At 35.1% G+C, this 20273-nt stretch overlaps 1 protein-coding gene across 1 annotated transcript in view; it reads right to left on the reverse strand.

Moving 5' to 3' along the window:
- Positions 1-924: 924 nt before the first annotated feature.
- Positions 925-20273, reverse strand: part of LOC149775312 (phosphatidylinositol-3,5-bisphosphate 3-phosphatase MTMR3-like) — an 85135-nt gene continuing 65786 nt past the window's right edge. Inside the window, exons 13-17 of the mRNA XM_089943813.1 lie at positions 19712-19876; positions 16123-17274; positions 13894-14124; positions 10522-10715; positions 925-7587 (exon numbers count right to left, since the gene is read on the reverse strand). Of these exons, the coding sequence (XP_089799939.1) occupies positions 7401-7587; positions 10522-10715; positions 13894-14124; positions 16123-17274; positions 19712-19876 (1929 nt within the window). The 3' untranslated portion in view covers positions 925-7400. The remainder of the gene's footprint in view (positions 7588-10521; positions 10716-13893; positions 14125-16122; positions 17275-19711; positions 19877-20273) is intronic.

The raw sequence follows: 20273 nt of genomic DNA on the forward strand, positions 1-20273 counted from the left end.
GGGCCTTTTTGTGCCCACTCACTACATATTGTGACGTATCTATAAGCTGAATGAGAGAAACTGAAACTATGTCCAGGAATAAAAGCGTGAATGTTAAACCAGTAAAAAGGTGGTAGAACAATTAACAGAAGCACCGATATGTTGAGCAAGGTGCAAAACCCCTTCAACATTAGCAAACAGGCAAAAAAACTTAAATACCAGGCAGAAAACTACACCACCAAGGATATATTTGTACAAAAATTGTTACAGACAGTACAAGTGTAAGCCCACCAGTGTACAAGAAAAGATGTTGGCTATGAGAAAGGAATCGGACTGAGACTATGTCCTTTTAAATTCTTGGCCTCTAATTATTTAACTGGAGGATGGAATATTTAGCTTGGACTGGGAACTGCACATTCTGGAATACAATAGTAGCAGATAAAGTATTACCAATGTTTAAAAAATATTGTTTTGTACCAATCCTATGTAATGCTGACCTGGAGATATGTGCACCTACTGAAACTAGAAATGAATGACTGAAATATGGCAAGACATATAAAGGGTCCATTTGAAAAGTTTGAGAAAACCAATTACTCAAGAGAACTTGGAATACTAACCTCGAATCATGATTGATCAATAGGTTTCCTTTCTTGTTGAAAGCCTTTAATAAAGTTGGGACGTGGACACCAAAATGGGACATGTTGTTGTTGTGGGGTTTAACGCCATTTTTCAGCACACGATAGGCTATATATGGCGGCCAGTATTAATGGTGGAGGAAGAACCCGGGAAAACCCCAGAGAGAACCACCGACCCACGAGAAGCTACTGGCATGCTTTCTCACATACCTACATTGGCTGAATCTGAGACAAAATGGGACATGACAGACAAAATGTAATTTTGTCTCAGCGTACTTCAAAAAAAATTAAAAGTAACCACAAACAACAATTATTTTTATACCTTTAATCAGTTATGCAAGTTTTCTGACAATACATGCACATGTTAGGAATCAAATTCATCTTTAAAACAAGATTGGATTTGCCAAATAATTTCCCAAGATTAAATACTAATGGACTAAGTTCAGTGGAGGTATGATTACCAGTCTTTCCATGTACATCTTTGAAATCAACCCACCAAGTTTGTTGGGGTAGAAAAGCTAAAAACAAAAGAAATGTATCAAAAGTAAAGTGTAAAAGGTAACCATTAAATAAAGGAAATCTTAATTTAAAATCAGATGAAAATTTATTTAACCAAAAATAGATGCATCTTGTGTATCCTTGATGCATTAATTAGATAAAAATGACAAGATCAGAATTTGACATGTATTTCTTGTTGCAAGAATTACTTGGAAAAATTTAACAAATGCAAAATGTCTGCCTTCCAAAATTTTGCACAAACTGTGCACCTTCTGAACAGGTCACTAAAACTGCAACAATTATAAAACCTGTAAATAGCAAGTTCCTTGCACTGATATTCACAATTTGGTTTGGTGTTTTATGGCACATCCTCATGCACCGACATGTATAGTGTCAATGCAATTGGAGTAAAGTGCTTTTCCCCCAAGGACACACCACAGTAGTTGATCTGCGTTCCCCTAATTTATGGGATACAAAACTATGCAAACTCTAAATACTAAAATCATTACCAATCACTGCCATTGAAACTAAATCTGCAGCCAGAAAATAAGTAGAGAAAACATTACCTCCAATGATACCACCTGTATTTTGGGACAAGTTAACACTGTATAAAAGTTTTATAGTTTAATGCTGGCAAGTTGACAGCAGCCTGTAGCCCAGTGCTCTCTAAAGATTTTGTTTACAGCATTTTGAGGATGTGGTCTGTAGCTTGGTATTTCTCAAAACTAATATAGTCTGTATCCCAGTGTATTCTTTGTAATGCTTGTGGCTTTCTGAAGATATGGCCTGTAGCCCAGTATTCTCTAAATTTTGAACATATCTCTGACTAAAAGCCTTCAAATCTGATTATTGATCATTTTGTTTTCACTTAAATTCAGCTTGCCACTGAAGACAAATCTTTAGTTTCCCACAATTCAAGAATTAAAACTAAAATGTCAGTTTACAGACTGACCAAGTCGCACTGCTTACTCAAAACAAGAATACTAATGTCTCCCCCTGAGACGGAAAGGACTGCTACAATTTTAAGCCAATGGTTGCAATAAATCACATTGGGTCATAAATTATTGAAAAACATTAATGAACATCTATGGCATTACAGAAGATTCTAACAGTTAGTACTGCCTGCCTTTGTCTTTTCTATTAAGCATATTAATTAAAACCAAAGGCTGATTACATTGCAATTACCTGGATTTTAAAAATATCCAACAACACAAATTTGTGATCATTCTTGAAAACTATCAATAGTTCTATTATTTCAAATGCTAAAGAAATAAACAAATCCACATGGATTTTCTGCTCCTTGTTCTGAAATTCTGGTCTAGTACTGCTATATTTTTCTACAGTGTTTAATAAAAAGTAGAGCCAATCAGACAATAAGTGCCATAACAAACAACAGTTTTGACAGGACTTTGGTGTGCCAATCAGAAATGACTTGTCCAAGTAAAATTGCAAGCAACACTGCTTCAAATCATATGCCACCATCTTCAACAGCAAATTTAATTTGATTCAAGGCAAATATTACCAAAAGCAACAATGAACACCAAAGATACTCAAAGTAGCAGCTATTGGTCTTCCTATTTAATTTTTGAAGCAGATAATATTTTCAATCACTTTGATCAAACATTTTAAATACCCCAGATAAAAAGCTCACAGTGATCTGAAATCCATGATGTAGGATGGTGAGACTGGAATCAGATTTTCACAGCCAAGACCCAAATGAGTGAAACTTGTACTTTGTAATGTATATTACAATATTTTATGTTAGCAAATCTTCAACTGTGGTATAGAATTGTGTCAATTTATAGCAATTCAACAATGGACAAAAATGTAACTTTTGGGATGGTGTTTCTTCCTGTTCAAACCAAACCAACTTGTCTGTGCAAGATGAAATTAAAAGCAGTCACTTTATTCAAAAAGAGATTATCAATGTACATGTAATCAATACTAAAAATTTTGAGGAATGTTAAAATACATTTGTAGACAAAACATCAGAACATTTCTTAAAAGCAAAACTGCAAGTCCAACCATTTATTCAGTGGTATTAAATTACCATTATAAAGACTTAACCATCCCTGTCACAAGCAATCCTACAAATATCCTTGAAAAAAACAGTAGCAAACACAAAATGTAAAAGATTAGTTTGCTCACTAAATCCAATATGTTTTGTTTGCTAAAATTTTGGAATCTACAATTTTTGCTAAAAATCTTTCTCACAAAATAAGGAAAGAAAATGATTTTAAAAAAAATAGCCCAGCGGGCCCAAGATCACTCACCTCGCCACACTTTCCAATAGTCTAATGCAAAAATCAGTTAACCAACAATTTTGTCAGGATGCTTTCTGCAGAAATTTTTAATAATTGACTGCAGATGTTAGGAAAACCTTTTTAAAGTTCCTCTTATTTCTGCATCTCCAGCTATATTTGATAGCAGATCAGGATTGTTCAATATTGAACAGCATTTATGCCCGTCAGTCGTTTAAAGAATTTTTTATATTTTAGTAAAGCATCCAAATTGTGGATCAGCACCATTAGTATAAATCTGAATAGCTTTTATGCAAATACTTGTACAATTTGGTTAAATTCTGTCAAATGGTTTATGAGAGGTCAAAAGATTGGTCTGTTTAGTAATGTGAATAAGCATCATTTGCTTGAAAGGTTTTTACAATGGACTCATTTTGGTTGAATCTGGTTGCACTCAAACATAATTTTCAGAGTTATTTCTATTTTTTGGAAACGATAGCCATGTTTGTTGATGGATTGGCATCATTAATACAGTTTTCAAATGCTTGTTACCGAAACCATTTTTGTCAAATCTGGTTCTTGTCTATATATAGCAATGATAACCATATTCAAAAACATTGGTCTTTTCTCAACTTTACAGGTCTGGATGCTCATTCCAATTGACATGAGACCACGTCATTTTAAGGGTTTTTGTATTTTAGCAATGCTGACCACATCTAATGGCAAATTGGCATCATCTATACAAATTAAAAAGGTTCCCATGCCAGAATCCTTTCAAATTTGGCCAAATTCTGCCAGGTTTTTAAAAGTTGTTAAAGTTGTCATTTTAGTAACAAGGACATACTGTCATCATTTGAAAAAATACAAATGGTTTTTATGCAAGGATGCTTTTCGTTAATTTAGTCAAGTTCTGTTCAGTGGTTTGAGAAAGTTCCTTTTTGGGAAGACTTGTTTTCTAATGATGGTCCTTTTTTATTGCAGATTGCTATCATTTGTATAAATCTAATGCCTTCATGCCAGGATGCTCACTGCCTTGTTTAGGTGAATCTGGTCCAGTGATTTCTGAATAGTTGAAAATAGCAATCTTTATGAAAAATGGGCACATGATAGATGCAAGGCCATACCATAAGTTCAATTGGCAATGGAGCCAAGCAAGCTACAAAATGAAACTGAAAATTCTAAGGCTGATATTGCAAATAGAATTTATAAGTGTAACCAATATTTCTGCAATTTACTTTTTCCATTTTTCTTTATAAAATGTGCAACATGAAAGAGGTACAAACCAATATGCCACCTCTTCCTGCTACACATGAAACTGATTTACAGCCATGTTGCATGTGACCACAAAAAATGAATACAATTTCCCTGTGTGAGACTATGGAGAACTTTCTAGAGGCACTTGCTGTGAATTCAGTCAGATTATTTCATGAATTTAAATACTGACATCTAGATTTTTATTTGTAAAACATTTGCCCCCCCCCCCCCGAAACGCATAAAAGTCCAACAATGAAAATTTTTAAACAATGGCTATATCAGCATAAGAATCTAATCAGTTCATATGCATATAAATAAACATTCTAAATTTCATTTATCTCTCTCTGGTGCTTTTTGATTAAACATGCTAAGTTTTTCTCACATGTCCAAATAATTAAATGTACAAAACAATTCCAAAAATTCCATAATGGCCTGAGTATCCTACCAATATGTTTAAAAAATTTAAACTGTACAGTGTTTTTTGGGCTTAACTGTACTAACAAGATTGTCAGCAAATCCAAAAAGTTCCCAACTGTAAAAAAAAAAAAATGAACTTTACAATAATTGTACCTATGACTAAAAATAAACTAGAATTATTTCATTTGTCTACACTGATTGGTTTTTGTGCAACTTGTTAATCTTCTTGGGATGGAAGAAGAGATGGATGTATGAACAGATGGTGGAACAAACATTCTGTAAAATGGATACCCATGAGAAATCAATAAAAGAACAGTATAAAAACCAAGAAATGAACAGTACAAGGAGTATAGAGTTCATAAAATGTAATAGTGATATTCCACTGTTGTATAGCAAAGATCTGTTTTGCAAACTGATTAATCACATATTAACGATTAAAAATTCTAATGTACCTAAACATTTTCTAAAAAATGATATACATTTGTATTTGCCTTCAATTGACGAATCCCAAAAACATAACCATGCCCTGATATAGCATAGCTTAACCTCTAAAATCATATAGTTTCTTTAGAAAAGTTTACAACTTTGAGTAATGTTTTGGTTCCTATTCAAAATTTCACTACACTGGGTGAAAGATAGTGAAAGAAATTACAACAGCCTGAATTAGTAGACAGTATAGCTTTGTTTCAGATAGGGCTCAGGATGATCATTCTAGAACCTGCCTAGAGTTCAACACAACCATGCAAATTCTGGGGCATTTTGAATAAGACCATGATATTTTGAGACATTGTACACAATTTGTAAATTCACAAACGCTTCTTATCAGCTTTACTGTCTAAAATGTACATGACATTCAAAACTGGTATAAAAACTTGTGCTTTAATTGAGAACAATTACAACTTTAGCTACACTTATGTTTGGTCTCCACTGAAGTACCTCTAGAGTTCTTGGGGTTGGTGGTGATGAATTTAAATGGTACTAGTTTTAATGTATGATGCACATTTAAGTCCTTAAGAAATATCTTTTTCTCAAAGACAATTCTAATTCTTGAGCTTCTGTTAAATTGTCAGTATTCGTCAGACTGACAGAAACATTTCCTTTGTATCTTACTTGTTCTCATTATTCAGAAAGGAAAATCAAGAAAAAATGTATTCACATGCACTTTACAGCAGGATGCATTGTTATCACTTTGTTTTTATTTTTTGTAAGGCCCAGTACATATTTCCAAACCGATTCTCTGTTAAAAGAATAAAATAATCCACTTGCCCCGTTATTAGATGTCCTTGATATGTACATACCCGCAGACTTCAGTGCAACTAGCTTGCACTGTCTACAATTGTGGTTAATATGCATGTAAGAATATATTTTACATGTTTAGGTTCAGAAAAGGGGTTATTTATGATTTAAAATCTGCATAAAATTGCTTTTCTTTTTTATTTTGCCATGTGCACATTTTTTATTACACATCAGGTGCAACCACTGGTCAGTTGTCAAAGCTATTAAATCACAAGTTCAAGTAATGCTACTAAAGCTTCATTTAAAAAATGCTAAATTATAATGAATTAAACAAATCATGTCAAGTAAATGAGATTTTGAGAAACATTCAGTCTGTCTAAATCCTTTAGTGAATATTTGGGCCAAAATGTAAAATGACTGTCCAAAAACGTCCCATCTGAAACACTATACAGTAAAGTTTGCCTAGCTGACAAACTATCAGTTAACCAGGCCACTTTTACAGTCAGAACTTCAGCCACCAGACATTGCTACATAACAGAACAAACCCAACCATACTAGAGTTGTCAGCAGTCCATTGAAAAGCTCAGTAAGCAAACTTGACTGACAGATTATGGTAGGTCATCATCTGTCTTATAAAATTAATTTTGGAGCATGAAGAGATCTATATAAATGAGGGATTTAATAAAGATAAAGGTAATACTCTGTAAAATTAGATGCATAATTTAATCACATTTGGATTTGAGAAACTGGCATATACAGGAACAGACCATGGTAGGTTGGTAAGTGTACTATGGGGATTCGTCAATTCTGATATGAACAAAAATCTATACAGGCTGACTAAGAGAACAACTCTGCTTTCTATTCAGTTCTATTGAGCAATTTCTTATCAGGGTATATAAATTTATCACAATAGAGCATTCATTTATGCTCTGGCGCACATGTATACATACATGTATGCATACAGTAATATCTCAGTTCAAGTCATCACCAATAATTTCTGTTTAAAAATCCAACTCTTTTTCTCATTTGTAAATGTTTTAAAAACTTTCAATTTATTTTCTTCTAAGACTCTGAATTCAGCTTCACAGACTATACGAAAAAGCTGCACCAGACTTGATTGCACAGATTTTTCTTCATATTTCTAGTTAGTGGCAGTCACTGTAAGCCTGCGCTCATAACTCTCTCCACTTTCCAGCATGGACTTCATGGTTTCCCGTGAAAGACTTTGGTAACAACTTCCACATACTCGCTCTGGTTCCAAAAGTTGTTGGTTGGGAACTGGAGCATAATCTTTTGCACAATCATAACAGAAAACCTTACCGCAGTTCCTGGAAAACAGAATATCAAGTTTTAATCCACTGGCAATCTTACAACTCCGGCATTGCCCCAGGATGGTCTCTGAGATTAAACAATTTGAATATCCTAATGTTTCTTTGCAAAATAAAAACAGATTTACATAGTAACTATTTTCATATACTTCTGTTCAACCATTGTGAAACTGCCTTACCAACAATTAGGATATAACAATTCAATGAGGTGTCATTACACACAACATTGTAAAAAGTCTAGGAATTTCTGTACGATTTCTGTAAAATCTGTCTAAAAAAGGTGGACAAAATAGCATTTATAGTTTAATTTTTCATTTTTTGGTGTGCATTTATGTTGGGGGTGGGGGACACAGTCAAACATTTTCATTTTTATTACTAGGCTGCAGTTCTAAGCATCTCTTGGCAATATTCATCCAGTAACTTCCTTATTTTGTAAATGCCAATAAATTGGTTCCAAACCTCATTTCGAGAAATGGATGAACTGGATTTATCAAATAAGCCACTACTGCACAGAAATTGTTTACTAAATCATGTCTTGTTCTGAAATGCAAAAGAGGGCTCATTAATGCCATCACTGAGGTGATTTCCTCCAATCAATCAGAATTTTTTTAAAGCTGTTTGAGCTTTACATAAAAAAAAACTTTACTTGGCTTTTGCAAATAATTCTATTGATTTATCACCATTCTTTAAGTACCATACTATTATACCTTGTCGACTTTTGACTTCACCTTGCTGAAGCGATTTCCCCTTTCTATGCTAGCTCACTCCGAGTTTTGAGAGATGTTTGTGCCAGTGTTCCAATTGCCCAGCATGTACCAAAAACACTGACACTAATACTACATGTATACAAAGCACCCCTTTCAAGCTTCAATATCCAGTCCTCAAAAAACAAGGGGTATTACTCTCCATTCACTCTACATTATTTGTCGGGTATCAATCTGGTTTTTGTGGTTACCAAAATCCCTAAAGATCCAATTAACGCTGGTCCATCAGTTAAAATAATAGGACCTCCTGTCAAACCTACATACCAATGAATATGCCAAATCTTTGTAAAATCATCTAGTATTGAGAATTTGCACAATTTACATAATTTACACAAGACCATCCATTCTGGAAGTGTAGTAACAAGATTTTCAAACTGGCCATGTGCTGCATCACATATTTCGACTGCAAGAACAAACTTAAAGATCTAATAATGTTCCCTACCGTAAATATTTTCAGCATGTTTTTTTTTATGTTTTTTAATTTCATGGTGTTTTTTTTGTTGGTAATATCATTATATATGGTTTTTTTATGTTATAGGTGTTGTCTAATGTTGTAAAGTGCTTAGAGCTTCTAAAGATCAGGCGATATACAAAGTCCTCATTATTATTATTATTTTACTTTAGGACCTTCTGCTGAAAACTCCACATATTAAATAGAACAGCAAAATTAAGATTTTGATGATGGCTGCACCATTTCAAATCCAACCAGACAAAGACCTTTTAATGAAAACCCCATAGGGAAATGACTATCCATTGGGGAGTACTGATAAAACTTTTATAAAGGCCTCTGGTGGCCATGTTGCCTCTATAAGCAGCACAGTTTTCATTTGGAAGCCAATTAGACTACATGACGAATGTACATGTAAAGCTTCAAGGCAATCTTCCAAGTACTTTAGAAAAGTAGCAATACCAAACTTGTGTTTATGGAAAATGACGTCAGATGATGAACAACAAGCTATCCCATGGCTCTTCTGGTCTATGACCAGTGCAGCTAAAGATATTAAAACAGCCTTTGTGAAAATGAACACATCTCTGGATAAAACAACTCGTGGGGACAATTTCCTTACCAGATGACAGAAAAAAATTCAGTTGTGAAACTTGTAGCATTCATGATTGCTAGAATGTATATTGGTTTATTCAATGGATTCATTATGAAACCAATAAAAGACTGATACATTAACTGAAAGTTCTTTTATACCCCATATAAACATTTTGTTTCAGGTTCTGCTTGGTACTGGCTATGTTCATTAGAATCAAAGTTTTATGCTTCTATAGGCACATTTTAATCCAAACAATATCTGCCACATATTATGCATATATAGTGGTTCCTAACTATGAAGCCCCGCAATATACGTTTGCATCAGTCAAATATTGTTTTAACAATGCTGCTTATTTCACTTTATTATTAGTTCTTGGTTTATCCCAGATTATGTATGTTAAAATATCACTAAATATTTTATTTTTGTATTTTAATCAGATCACACCCTTGTTCAACATACCTCAGTAATATTTATGTATTTAAATTCTGAGAATTCATTCACTGTCATATTGCACAAACTGCATGACCAACTAACCTTTCTCAGCTGAAATCTACTGGTTTGTTAAATCTCAATTCATCAAAACCAGTAAGTAAATATTGGTATCAGAGCCTATATTTGACTTCCTGAAGCCTCCATAGTCAATTCTAATTATCCAATCTTTTGAGAAGTGCTGAATGAAGTCCATGGATTCCATCCAAGATAGGAATCAGACCCAAGTACTATTTTTTTTAAAAAGATTAAAAATTCATCTTAAATAGCAACCATGTGATGTGATATGGTCATTCTTGTCTATAGTTTCTAATAGCAGGCATTCCCCAATGGTGTTGCTATGAAAACTAGTCCAAAATGGAAAATGTTTATTGCATGTGCTGAAAACTATTTATGCAAATGGTACACAGACATCCAAATACACTTCTATACTGATCTGCAGCAGAGCATTGCATTAAACAGTGTTTATACAACTTATAGGATTTACAAAGAAACTTTAAATATCTGGGATGACCAACATTGCTTCTGCACTGGATAAAATTAGGTCTTGAGGAACAAACCAGCACATTTTTCCTCTTACAACACAAGCACACGTATTTATAAAAAATAGTTTTACTAACAGAAGTTAAGCATATATCTACCTGCAGTGATGTTTTCGACGCAGCACTGTAAACTGTTTTTGGCATCCAGCGCAGTGAGTAACAATATGATCGGGGACCCAAAGAGTCAGTTTCGAGTCTTTATCATCCACTTGATCCCAGCTTGCATCAGATGCAGCATTACTAGCATTTCCCAGGGACTGTACCTCTGCATTGCCACTGGAATCGGCAAATATCTACAAAACAAACTAATAACGTTGATATCACACAAGACTCAAATTTCCCAATCAAATGCCAAGATCAAAACACTCAGGCAGTATATCATGGTCTGTCGTAGGACTGAAATTTTGAGTTACAAATAGGATTAGCTCTTGAAATATTCTTTTCACTAAAATGTTACTTCTCAATATCAACCTATTCTGGCCATCCAAGCCCATATATTCACCATCTCTAGATTGGTTCCCATTCTTCCACATAATTAGTACTGTGTGTCCTTCAAATCTTCAATATCTGCATGACCCCAAAAGTATTTACTATGCCTATCAGACTAATTTTTGGAAATAATTTATGATTGAAACTCCCAAGAAATAAAAAGGACAAGTGTGTAGCTGTAACTGAAGTTGTAACATCAAGGACTTCCAAGATTATAGGCAACCATGGAAAGAACAAGCTGCCCAACACAGTACCTGAATAATGACTTAAATGCAAAACTTCACCCGATAGAAACATTATACGCCAGTGCATATTCTGATGGCATCACAGCAGAATCAAACTTATGAAAGATTTTGTCATCTTTAAAATGAGTAATTGATACAAATAAATTATTAAAGTACATTTATTTAAATACTATAGTTTTCTTTATTTTCCAGATTTATAACCTTGATGTAATGTCTAACTTGTTAGTTGCAACATTCATCTGTAGCAATTATAAAAATTGTATAAATAGCTCACTGAGGTTTACATGCTTTAATCTGCAATTCTGACAAGAATAATGCAACAATAAACATTAAAACATAGCAGCATTTAATTTATAATGTAATACAATTCCACTTGCAAACTGCATAAGCTGCCAACGTTACAGGCTCACAATTAGTGAAAATAGGGGTAAAAAGTAGTGAATTTGGACATGAATTAGTGAAAAATACCATGACAATAACTCCATCCACTCTGACTATCAATACTACATTATATCAAGATTGCAATATAAAACTAAAACACTACATATATGCAGAAATATATCTGCATTTCTATTTATTATGGTATTCACAAACTTCACTTGTACTTGTGGTTATTTATCAAGACACTATCTGTTGCAGACTTGAACTTCCTCAACTGCTTGATCGTAAATTTGTTTTCTAAACAGTTCAGACTTCTTGCCTGCAGGTTGATCTTGGTGACTAAAATTTCTGCAGCTAAGGAGGCCCTAAAGTCTGTCTTATTTTTCTTCACTAGAGAAAATACTCTTTTGCTGTCACTGTTGCTGTGAGGAATGCACAGGAGCTGCAGCACTTTTGGTTCTTCCACAGGAAAATTTGGAAGCGATTTTAGAGTTAGGGAACATTTGTTGGAACAAATGTTTAGCATGGTCTCCAGCTGATAAAGGTAGATTGTGTTCAACAAGAAAACTCACAAATAATGCTTCAGTGTTGGTAGCTTGCAGGTCTTCCGCCGATGGCTTAAAATATTCCAGAGCTGAAATCCGAATTCTTAATTTTCCCAACTTCTACATGTTATTTGCAACCGATGTGCTTCCTCACTCGTCTCTGCGACCATGCCCAATACTACAATTTGTGGCACATTGTGCAAAAAGCATGATGTATATCAATGTTTAATGGCAGAATGCACGGCCAATTTTTGATAGAATCCAAATTAAGCTTCACTTTTTGAGCAATACATTTCTTTTTCCTTGGTGGTGAAGACATTTTCAAGATCTTATATTCGATACTGAACGGTAACTCAAATCAGTGTTGGCGATGCATGCGCGGAGCAAATTTCCAGTTAGGCCCCAGTTTCTCTCAAAAGCATTTGTAAAACTACTCTTATAGATTAAAATAGGCTAAAATGCTTGCTACTAATTGGCTGTAGTTCTAATATCGCGACCAGCAGTACCGGACTGTTTCGGCAATTGCAAATATCACGACTAGCGCTTATCAAGAAATCGTTTATTTTATGAAAGATTTAAAATAATTGAGAACTGGACAATTCGTGAATTTTTGGCTTGCAGCGTGAATCCATGAATCGCTGAAAAAGTCGTGAAATTCACACCAAATTCGTGAGGGTTGGTAGCTATGAAACTGGTGCACTGGTGAATATTTCCATTGTAAGTAAAGAAATAATCGAACACCATTTACATGCATTCCCTGTTCTTACTCAAACAGAAATAAAGTGTACTATTAAATTACAAGTGCATAGAGTATATTAATTAAGTACAAGAGCAACTCGTCGGTTAAATGGAATTTCCATTCAAAAAAGTTTCCTATCACATGTTCCAGAAAATAATGAGAATTAAAAATGCAACAACTATTACCAGTTGCTGCTACAATATAATACAAATATCATAACAGTGCCATAAAAATTGTATACCATCTCCCCCCCATCCCGATCCTCTCATCCACTGGTAATTAGATCTAAACTTAATGTAGCAATATGGAACAATGTAGCAATATGGAACATCTGATATCAGATTCAGGTAATTCCACCCAAATACAAGAAATCTTCCTTTCACTGTTGAAACCAGACTTTAAGATATTTCTTTGGGAGAATCCCACTATCTGAATCTGAATCACCAACCTCTTGTCTTCGTAGCTATACCAATGTGGCTAGCCAAGCACTCCAACCTCTTGTCTTCGTAGCTATACCAATGTGGCTAGCCAAGCACTGGGTAATTATAATTTTAAGGATAATCATCAAGAATTTGTTCAACTTGTAACATCATTTTTTCAGCTGGTAGTGGAAATGACTGAAATGTATACAACACATTGCCAGTTTACTCCATCACTGGCCTATCACATGGCTATGTGAAAGTAAAACCAAAACCAAAGGTTTCACACCAGCAGTCAGGCCCAGGCAGGTAAAAAGATAATGGTTATGCAAGTCAGTCATTTACCTGGATTATATTAATGTGATGTCCAAGATGACTTGACAAGTTAAACAGATGTTCATTCAAAAGATTTTTTAAAGTATCAGGAAACATGAAAGCATATCAACACCAGTGTATTGTGTGTTTTTGGATTCTAATGCCAAAATTATAGCATATCATACAGTAAAAGGCCCTTGGAAGAACACTGTGCCATACTCCTGTCCTGGTGTGACAAACCAGCCTCTAATCCCAAGATGTTTCAAATTTCAATTTCTCTGTATTATCTCCATTTTCTTAATACAACATTCTGAATAGAAATTGGAATTAAGACTTACAGGGTCTTCCTGTAGATCTAAGGCACAGACTTCTCCAACCGATGCTTCATACTGTGAGAGGAGTGTTTGTAGATAAATAATCTGGCGGTACAAGACTGCAACTTCTTGGCTATGCTTGAACTGGATGTTTTGTACCCTTTGCTGGACAGGATCAGAAAACATGGTCAAGCCATCAATGTCAAGGTGACGACCAACACTACTCAACTGACGCTGGATTGTAGTTTCCACTGACTGAAAGTGAAGTGATTAATAAATAATGGGGGTTCCATGGAACACCAGGTCCATGGAACACCAGATCTCACCTGTGAATATTATTAAGATATTACATCAGTTTATAAAGGTGGGGCTGCAAATCCTGGAACATCACCCCAAGCTTTTAGCATATGACATGGTAAAATAAAAAATAAAAATTACTTTAAAGAAAATAAATCAAAACAAGAATCACTCAAACTAACACTTTTGTCAGAAAAGACTTTACACTTGAAGACCACTCCATTAAACTGCCCAGTGTTGAAACCACTAGCCAATGCGGCAGCTATAATGGATTTAAGATGACAACCATCAGGACAAACGAGTCATCAGAAGACTTCTGGTGAAAACAATACCAATAAAACCCATCTCAACAGGATTAGCAATAAGATTTTCAAGCTGGCCACCGTGGCTGTCATATCTGATACAAGACCAGCACCATTCTGATTTAGGTTTGTGGTTTTCATCAAATGATGTGCTGCTATACATGGCAGCCAGTATATTTGGTAGAGGAAGAACCAAGGAAAACCCCCAGGTACCAAAAACCCATGGGAAGCTTTTGGCAAGCTCTCTTCACGTTATGTAAGCCCAAGACTCCAACCCATGCAGACAGGTGAGATGTCAGTGATCTCACAAGGCAAAAGCCTTAGACCACTTGGACAACTAGGGTTCCTTTGTATTTAGGACCAACTGGATATCAAGTCATCTGGCCAAAACCCTGCATCAATATGAATTCTGGAGAAGTAACAAAGCATTTCAAGATGGCCACCATGGTGATCAAATTGGAGATCAGAATGGCATCATTTTAATTCAGAACCAACTAGACACCATAAAACGTCCTCTGATGAAAAGTACATATTGATAGTACATGTATTTCCTTATTTAAGAAATAACAAGATTTCTATATGGCTGCCATGGTCATATTTTGAGGTTAGATTTCATTTTCACTCAGGTCAACAAACTGTCCTAGCTTTTTGGTGTAAGCCCATGTGGAAATGACATTAGGTAACAGTGACAATGATTTTAAAGATGGCTGCCATTGTAGCTGTACTGAATACAAAATTGGCACCATTTCCGTTCAAGGTGAAACCTTAATGGTGCTGACTTTGTTGAGTAACAATAACATGGTTTTCAACATTGCTGCTTTGGTGGCATCAGTTTCATTTAGTAACAGTGAGATATCACAAGCCTTCTGGTGAAAATCCTATTCTGACACTACTTTGTGCTAAGGAGAAATGATAGTCATGCTTATGATTGGCACAATTTTCATTTAGGACCAATTAGTCATAAGTTGTTTAGTAAAAATCCCCATCGATGCAAAAACAATATGATTTTCAAGATTACTGCTTTGGTGGTCTTACTGAATGTTCAATCACCATTTTCATTTAGTAATAACTACAACTTTTGATGAATGTGCTTGTGATGTTTCAATGCAATCCTGCCAGTAGTTTAGGAGTAGCAATAAAAACTAAGACAACAGGCCATCACATAAGGTCTTCTGGTCTACAAGTGCTAAATATACCAAATGTGACAAGACTTAAATAATACTAGAATAGAATTGAAAAGGCTTCTATGTAAACATTAATATATGCACAAAATGTACTGACCACTGTCCATTCATGCCTGTGTAGCTACTACTGATCAACACCACACTACACTATAATAAATAGGTGCTGCAATGTGCTGTGGGATGCAAGACTTAAAGATTTACATTCAAAGACTAACACCACACAAGAGTGGAGTTGGCACCTACTCTTGCTGAGAGTCCTTCAAGGATATAGCTACGTATCAAAAGTAATCCATAAATTGATCAAGAAAAATCATACCCAAGGAGTTGAGTAACTTGGCGAGCAGTATAGCCAAGCAGTATAGCCAAAGTCTGAATATTACATCACCATGTCACTTAATTACACCCAACTTTTATCAGCCCAAATGTAATACTGTCAATCCTTTTGTGTGGAGTGTATTCTTGACACTTACTTTACTATCACTGGTTCCAGGTGTGGGTGGACAAGTTGACCCTAGTGACCGTGGACTTGTTGGGGTAGGGTATAATGGTGTTGGGGAAGCTGAATGATTCACACCAGAAATTTTACTAAATCCATTGTTTGGTCTTGACCAGTTGTCTGGCACAGACTGAGCTAGTACAGTGTGCAGTTTCAGCCGGCGATGTATCTTGATATGATTGTTGGCCAGAATCACACGAGAGTCCGTAAGATCACTTGTACTTGTGCTTATACTAGAAATCTTGACAAGTTTAAGCTTTTCTAAAGTTTTCTTATCACATTTTCCTTCCAAAGAAGGCTCATTCTGCACGTGTGCATTACATGCTCTATTTGTATGCTTGTACAAGTCATCATGCTCTGCACCCTGCCTGACGGTGTCATCTGTAACGGTATCTGTAGAGCTTTCTAGGGAGGGGTCATACTGACATGGCAATATACCCATAAGCGTCCTTTCACTTGGGGTTTTGTAAATTACATTACCACTAGCATTATCAGAATTCTGTTCCTCGCAAACTAAATTCTGAATGGAAATTTCATTTGGAATGCTGTTATGATGAACAACTGTTTGAGTTGCTTCAGACTTTCCAGCTGTTTGGCAGTTGTCTGTCTCTGCATTTGCATTAAGTTTTGAAACAATTTCATTACCACTAATACTGCTATCAAATGTTTCTACACCTTCTGAATTTTCTGTTTGACCGTGTTTACTTTTATCCTCGCATGGGTTTTCTGGAGCCAAATTAGAATTGGCATCTTCTGAAGAAAGCTCATTTGATTCAGCATTATCAATTGTGTGTCCACTAAGAGTAACACTCTCTGCACTTTTCGATATGTCCTCTTCAGGAGCCTGCAAAGCTTCTTTTAAAAGCTTTGCTCCTTGGTCAGCCATGTCGAGAGTAATATTTGGATCACTACGTCGCCTAGTTGGACCGGTTCCATGTTCTGCCAAGGATGCAAGGTTCTCACAGGAGCGAGTTTTTTGAAGATTTGTTCCCCCAGACTCTGATTCTACACTGGTTGGAGCAGAATCTGGTCTAGTTTCCTCTTCTCCAGTAAAGGAGGAGTTGTTGGAGAGGTATACAGCTGACCACAGATAGAGATTCCTGACATGGCATGATGGGTACAATACCTATCAACATAACAAAAAAGAATGTTAAGTCAGTTGGTCAATAAGGAATGTGTCCTTAAATTAAAAAAATTGTAATGCAAAGGCAAACTAAACTAAACTAGGGGACATAACTATATACAGATTTACAAGTCTCACCTCAAAACCTGTGTAATCAATTGATGATTCAAAAGTTACAACACAAAGCAACGCAGCAAGAGCACTCTGGTCAAGTCCAGATGGCCTGGGCTGTGAGGGGTTGGGATATTAATAAACTTTTGAAAGACAATCTTGAAAATTGAACATCACCTGAATCTTCTTGACAGAATGCCTCAAACAAATATGCCTTCGTGCTATGAAGTCTTTCAAAAGTTTTTAAGTGGAAACAATTTGGAACGAACTTTTTCTACAATAACCAATTGACATGTGCCAAATAAAATAGGGTGAGCATAGCAAAATACCAATAGAAGTATTAATTTACAAAATAGTAAGAGTGATATCTGTTGCAAGCATTATTAGGTATTTAATATAGACTTCACAAAATATATACAGACCCTGAAAGACGTTAATTTTTCCAGAGTAATGAAAATAGGAAGTAAATGGAATGCAGAATGAATGCAAAATACAGAATGAACAGAAAATGCAGAATGCAAAATGATGGAACTGAAAATACAGAACAATAAATGATAAACAAAACAAACTAAATGTGAATGCATTTTATTAACGATTTAAAAATCTTTTTACCTGTTTTTTCATTATGCCACTAAATTTCCATGATAGAAAGCCATTGGCATGATAACGAAGGGTTTGATTCTTTCATCTTTGCAATGAAAATATTTTCACAACTCACGAAACATGAAATGGTTTTAACCACCACTTATGTGATCCACCACCAATGTGATGACATCACAAGTGGTTGTATCTGTACTTGTTTAACTGAATGATATAAGAAATAATATTTACAAATATTCTACATCTGTTATTTTATATACTGAACAGTTGTGGTTACATTTATATTTATCATGAATTCAATGATGCCTTTTTAATTTTATTTTTTTTTCTCATTAAAATGGTAATCGTTTGAGTTTTTGTTGATTTATAGTGGACTAAAATCAGCATCTATTCTGAATACAAATCATCATATTCTGGAAACTGAAAATTTATAAGGCAATTCTCCCAATTAAAAAGAATTTTCTGCATATTCATGTCCTACCATTTTCTACACTTTGTCATTTGGCCATTTTCAAAAGGAAAGCACTTCAGAGATGCCAACAACAACAAAAACAAATAAAAACAAATCTGAACAGACCAAAAGTTTTGAAAGATCCTTCAAAGATTAACATTGGTCAGTTGAGTAAACTGAACCACACGCTTTCATTCTGGCCTAGATCTAATCTAGTATACCTTGAAGTCTTGTGGGTTTAATGCTGTTTTTCAGCACACTAGGCAATGCATGGGTACCAGTATATCTGGTGCAATAAGAATCATCGACCCATGGGAAGTTACTGGCAAGCTTTCTCACATTCACTGCGAGTGATGCCTTGAACCCACAGAAGTGGTGTGTGAGCAATCTGTACTTCGAGATTTGGTCTTCTTGATATAAATGCCCATACAAAGTTTGACTCCACTTTATTCTTCCCTAGTTACTGGGTGGAAACAATTCATAATGCAAAGACAACAATTCAAGTTAAAATGCAGACAAAATGTTTCAGGGAAATGAACTGAAATCTGACTCTTCTATATATCAAATATTTGAAACTGGTTTTTAATCCATTCAGTCCTACAAAGGTTACTGAGCAGAAACGAATGATACACTGGCAAATTTCTGGCAAACTGGGGACGTGCATCACTCAAATAGTGAAAAGTGAAAATCCAACTTGATCCAAGTCATTCAAACTGGGGACGTGCATCAAGCAAATAGTGAAAAGTGAAAATCCAACTTGATCCAAGTCATTCAAACTGGGGACGTGCATCACTCAAATAGTGAAAAGTGAAAATCCAACTTGATCCAAGTCATTCAAACTGGGGACGTGCATCACTCAAATAGTGAAAAGTGAAAATCCAACTTGATCCAAGTCATTCAAACTGGGGACGTGCATCAAGCAAATAGTGAAAAGTGAAAATCCAACTTGATCCAAGTCATTCAAACTGGGGACGTGCATCACTCAAATAGTGAAAAGTGAAAATCCAACTTGATCCAAGTCATTCAAACTGGGGACGTGCATCACTCAAATAGTGAAAAGTGAAAATCCAACTTGATCCAAGTCTTACTATTCAGCCACACATTTAATTGGTTTTAATCCATTTAGTTCTTTTAATGTTAATAACTGGAGAGAAAAAATCTATTCCCACCCCACACCTCCATTTGGCCAAAATAACACTTAACCTGATAGCCAGATTGATAAAAAGTATAATCCTATATGCCCTTTCCAAATTTAGGAAAGGCATAATATGTACATACCTCCTGCTGACTGGGTTCATAAAGAAAGTTGCAGAATTTTTTATCACAGAGCAAACTCCATAGTGAGGCAGTGTGATCATGAACATGATGCTTCCGACGATCAGATTCTGTGTTGCACAGGAATGTTCCAAATAAGCAGGAGTACGTGTGCTGTACCAACTTCACCTGGATAGAAGATTAAAATGAGCTTGATTATCAGATAATCGTCACTGTTGTCTTTGTAATCATCATATCATATGTGTCACCATCATACATAATAGCTAAAAATACTTCAATATGCTTTAAAACATTTTTCCTTTCGAAGTGAACATTAAAGAAATTTTTGTACTTATAAAAATTAAATTAGAAGGACAACAGAAACATGACCTTGAAAACATTATGCTGGAAAAGCTCCCTGTATATGTATGCAAGACCACAAGGTTTTAATCTGATCGATACCATGTCATATTTTCAACAGCAGAACCCATAGGGTAGTACAGATTTTGTGTAAATTACTAATTATACTAATCTGGAACATTCCAATCTGATACCTGTACAGTATTTGATTGGCAATTAAAAGCAA

This window comes from Sinohyriopsis cumingii, chromosome 19 (genome assembly GCF_028554795.1).
Source record: "Sinohyriopsis cumingii isolate HCF-2022 chromosome 19, ASM2855479v2, whole genome shotgun sequence".
Taxonomy (NCBI): Eukaryota; Metazoa; Mollusca; class Bivalvia; order Unionida; family Unionidae; genus Sinohyriopsis; species Sinohyriopsis cumingii.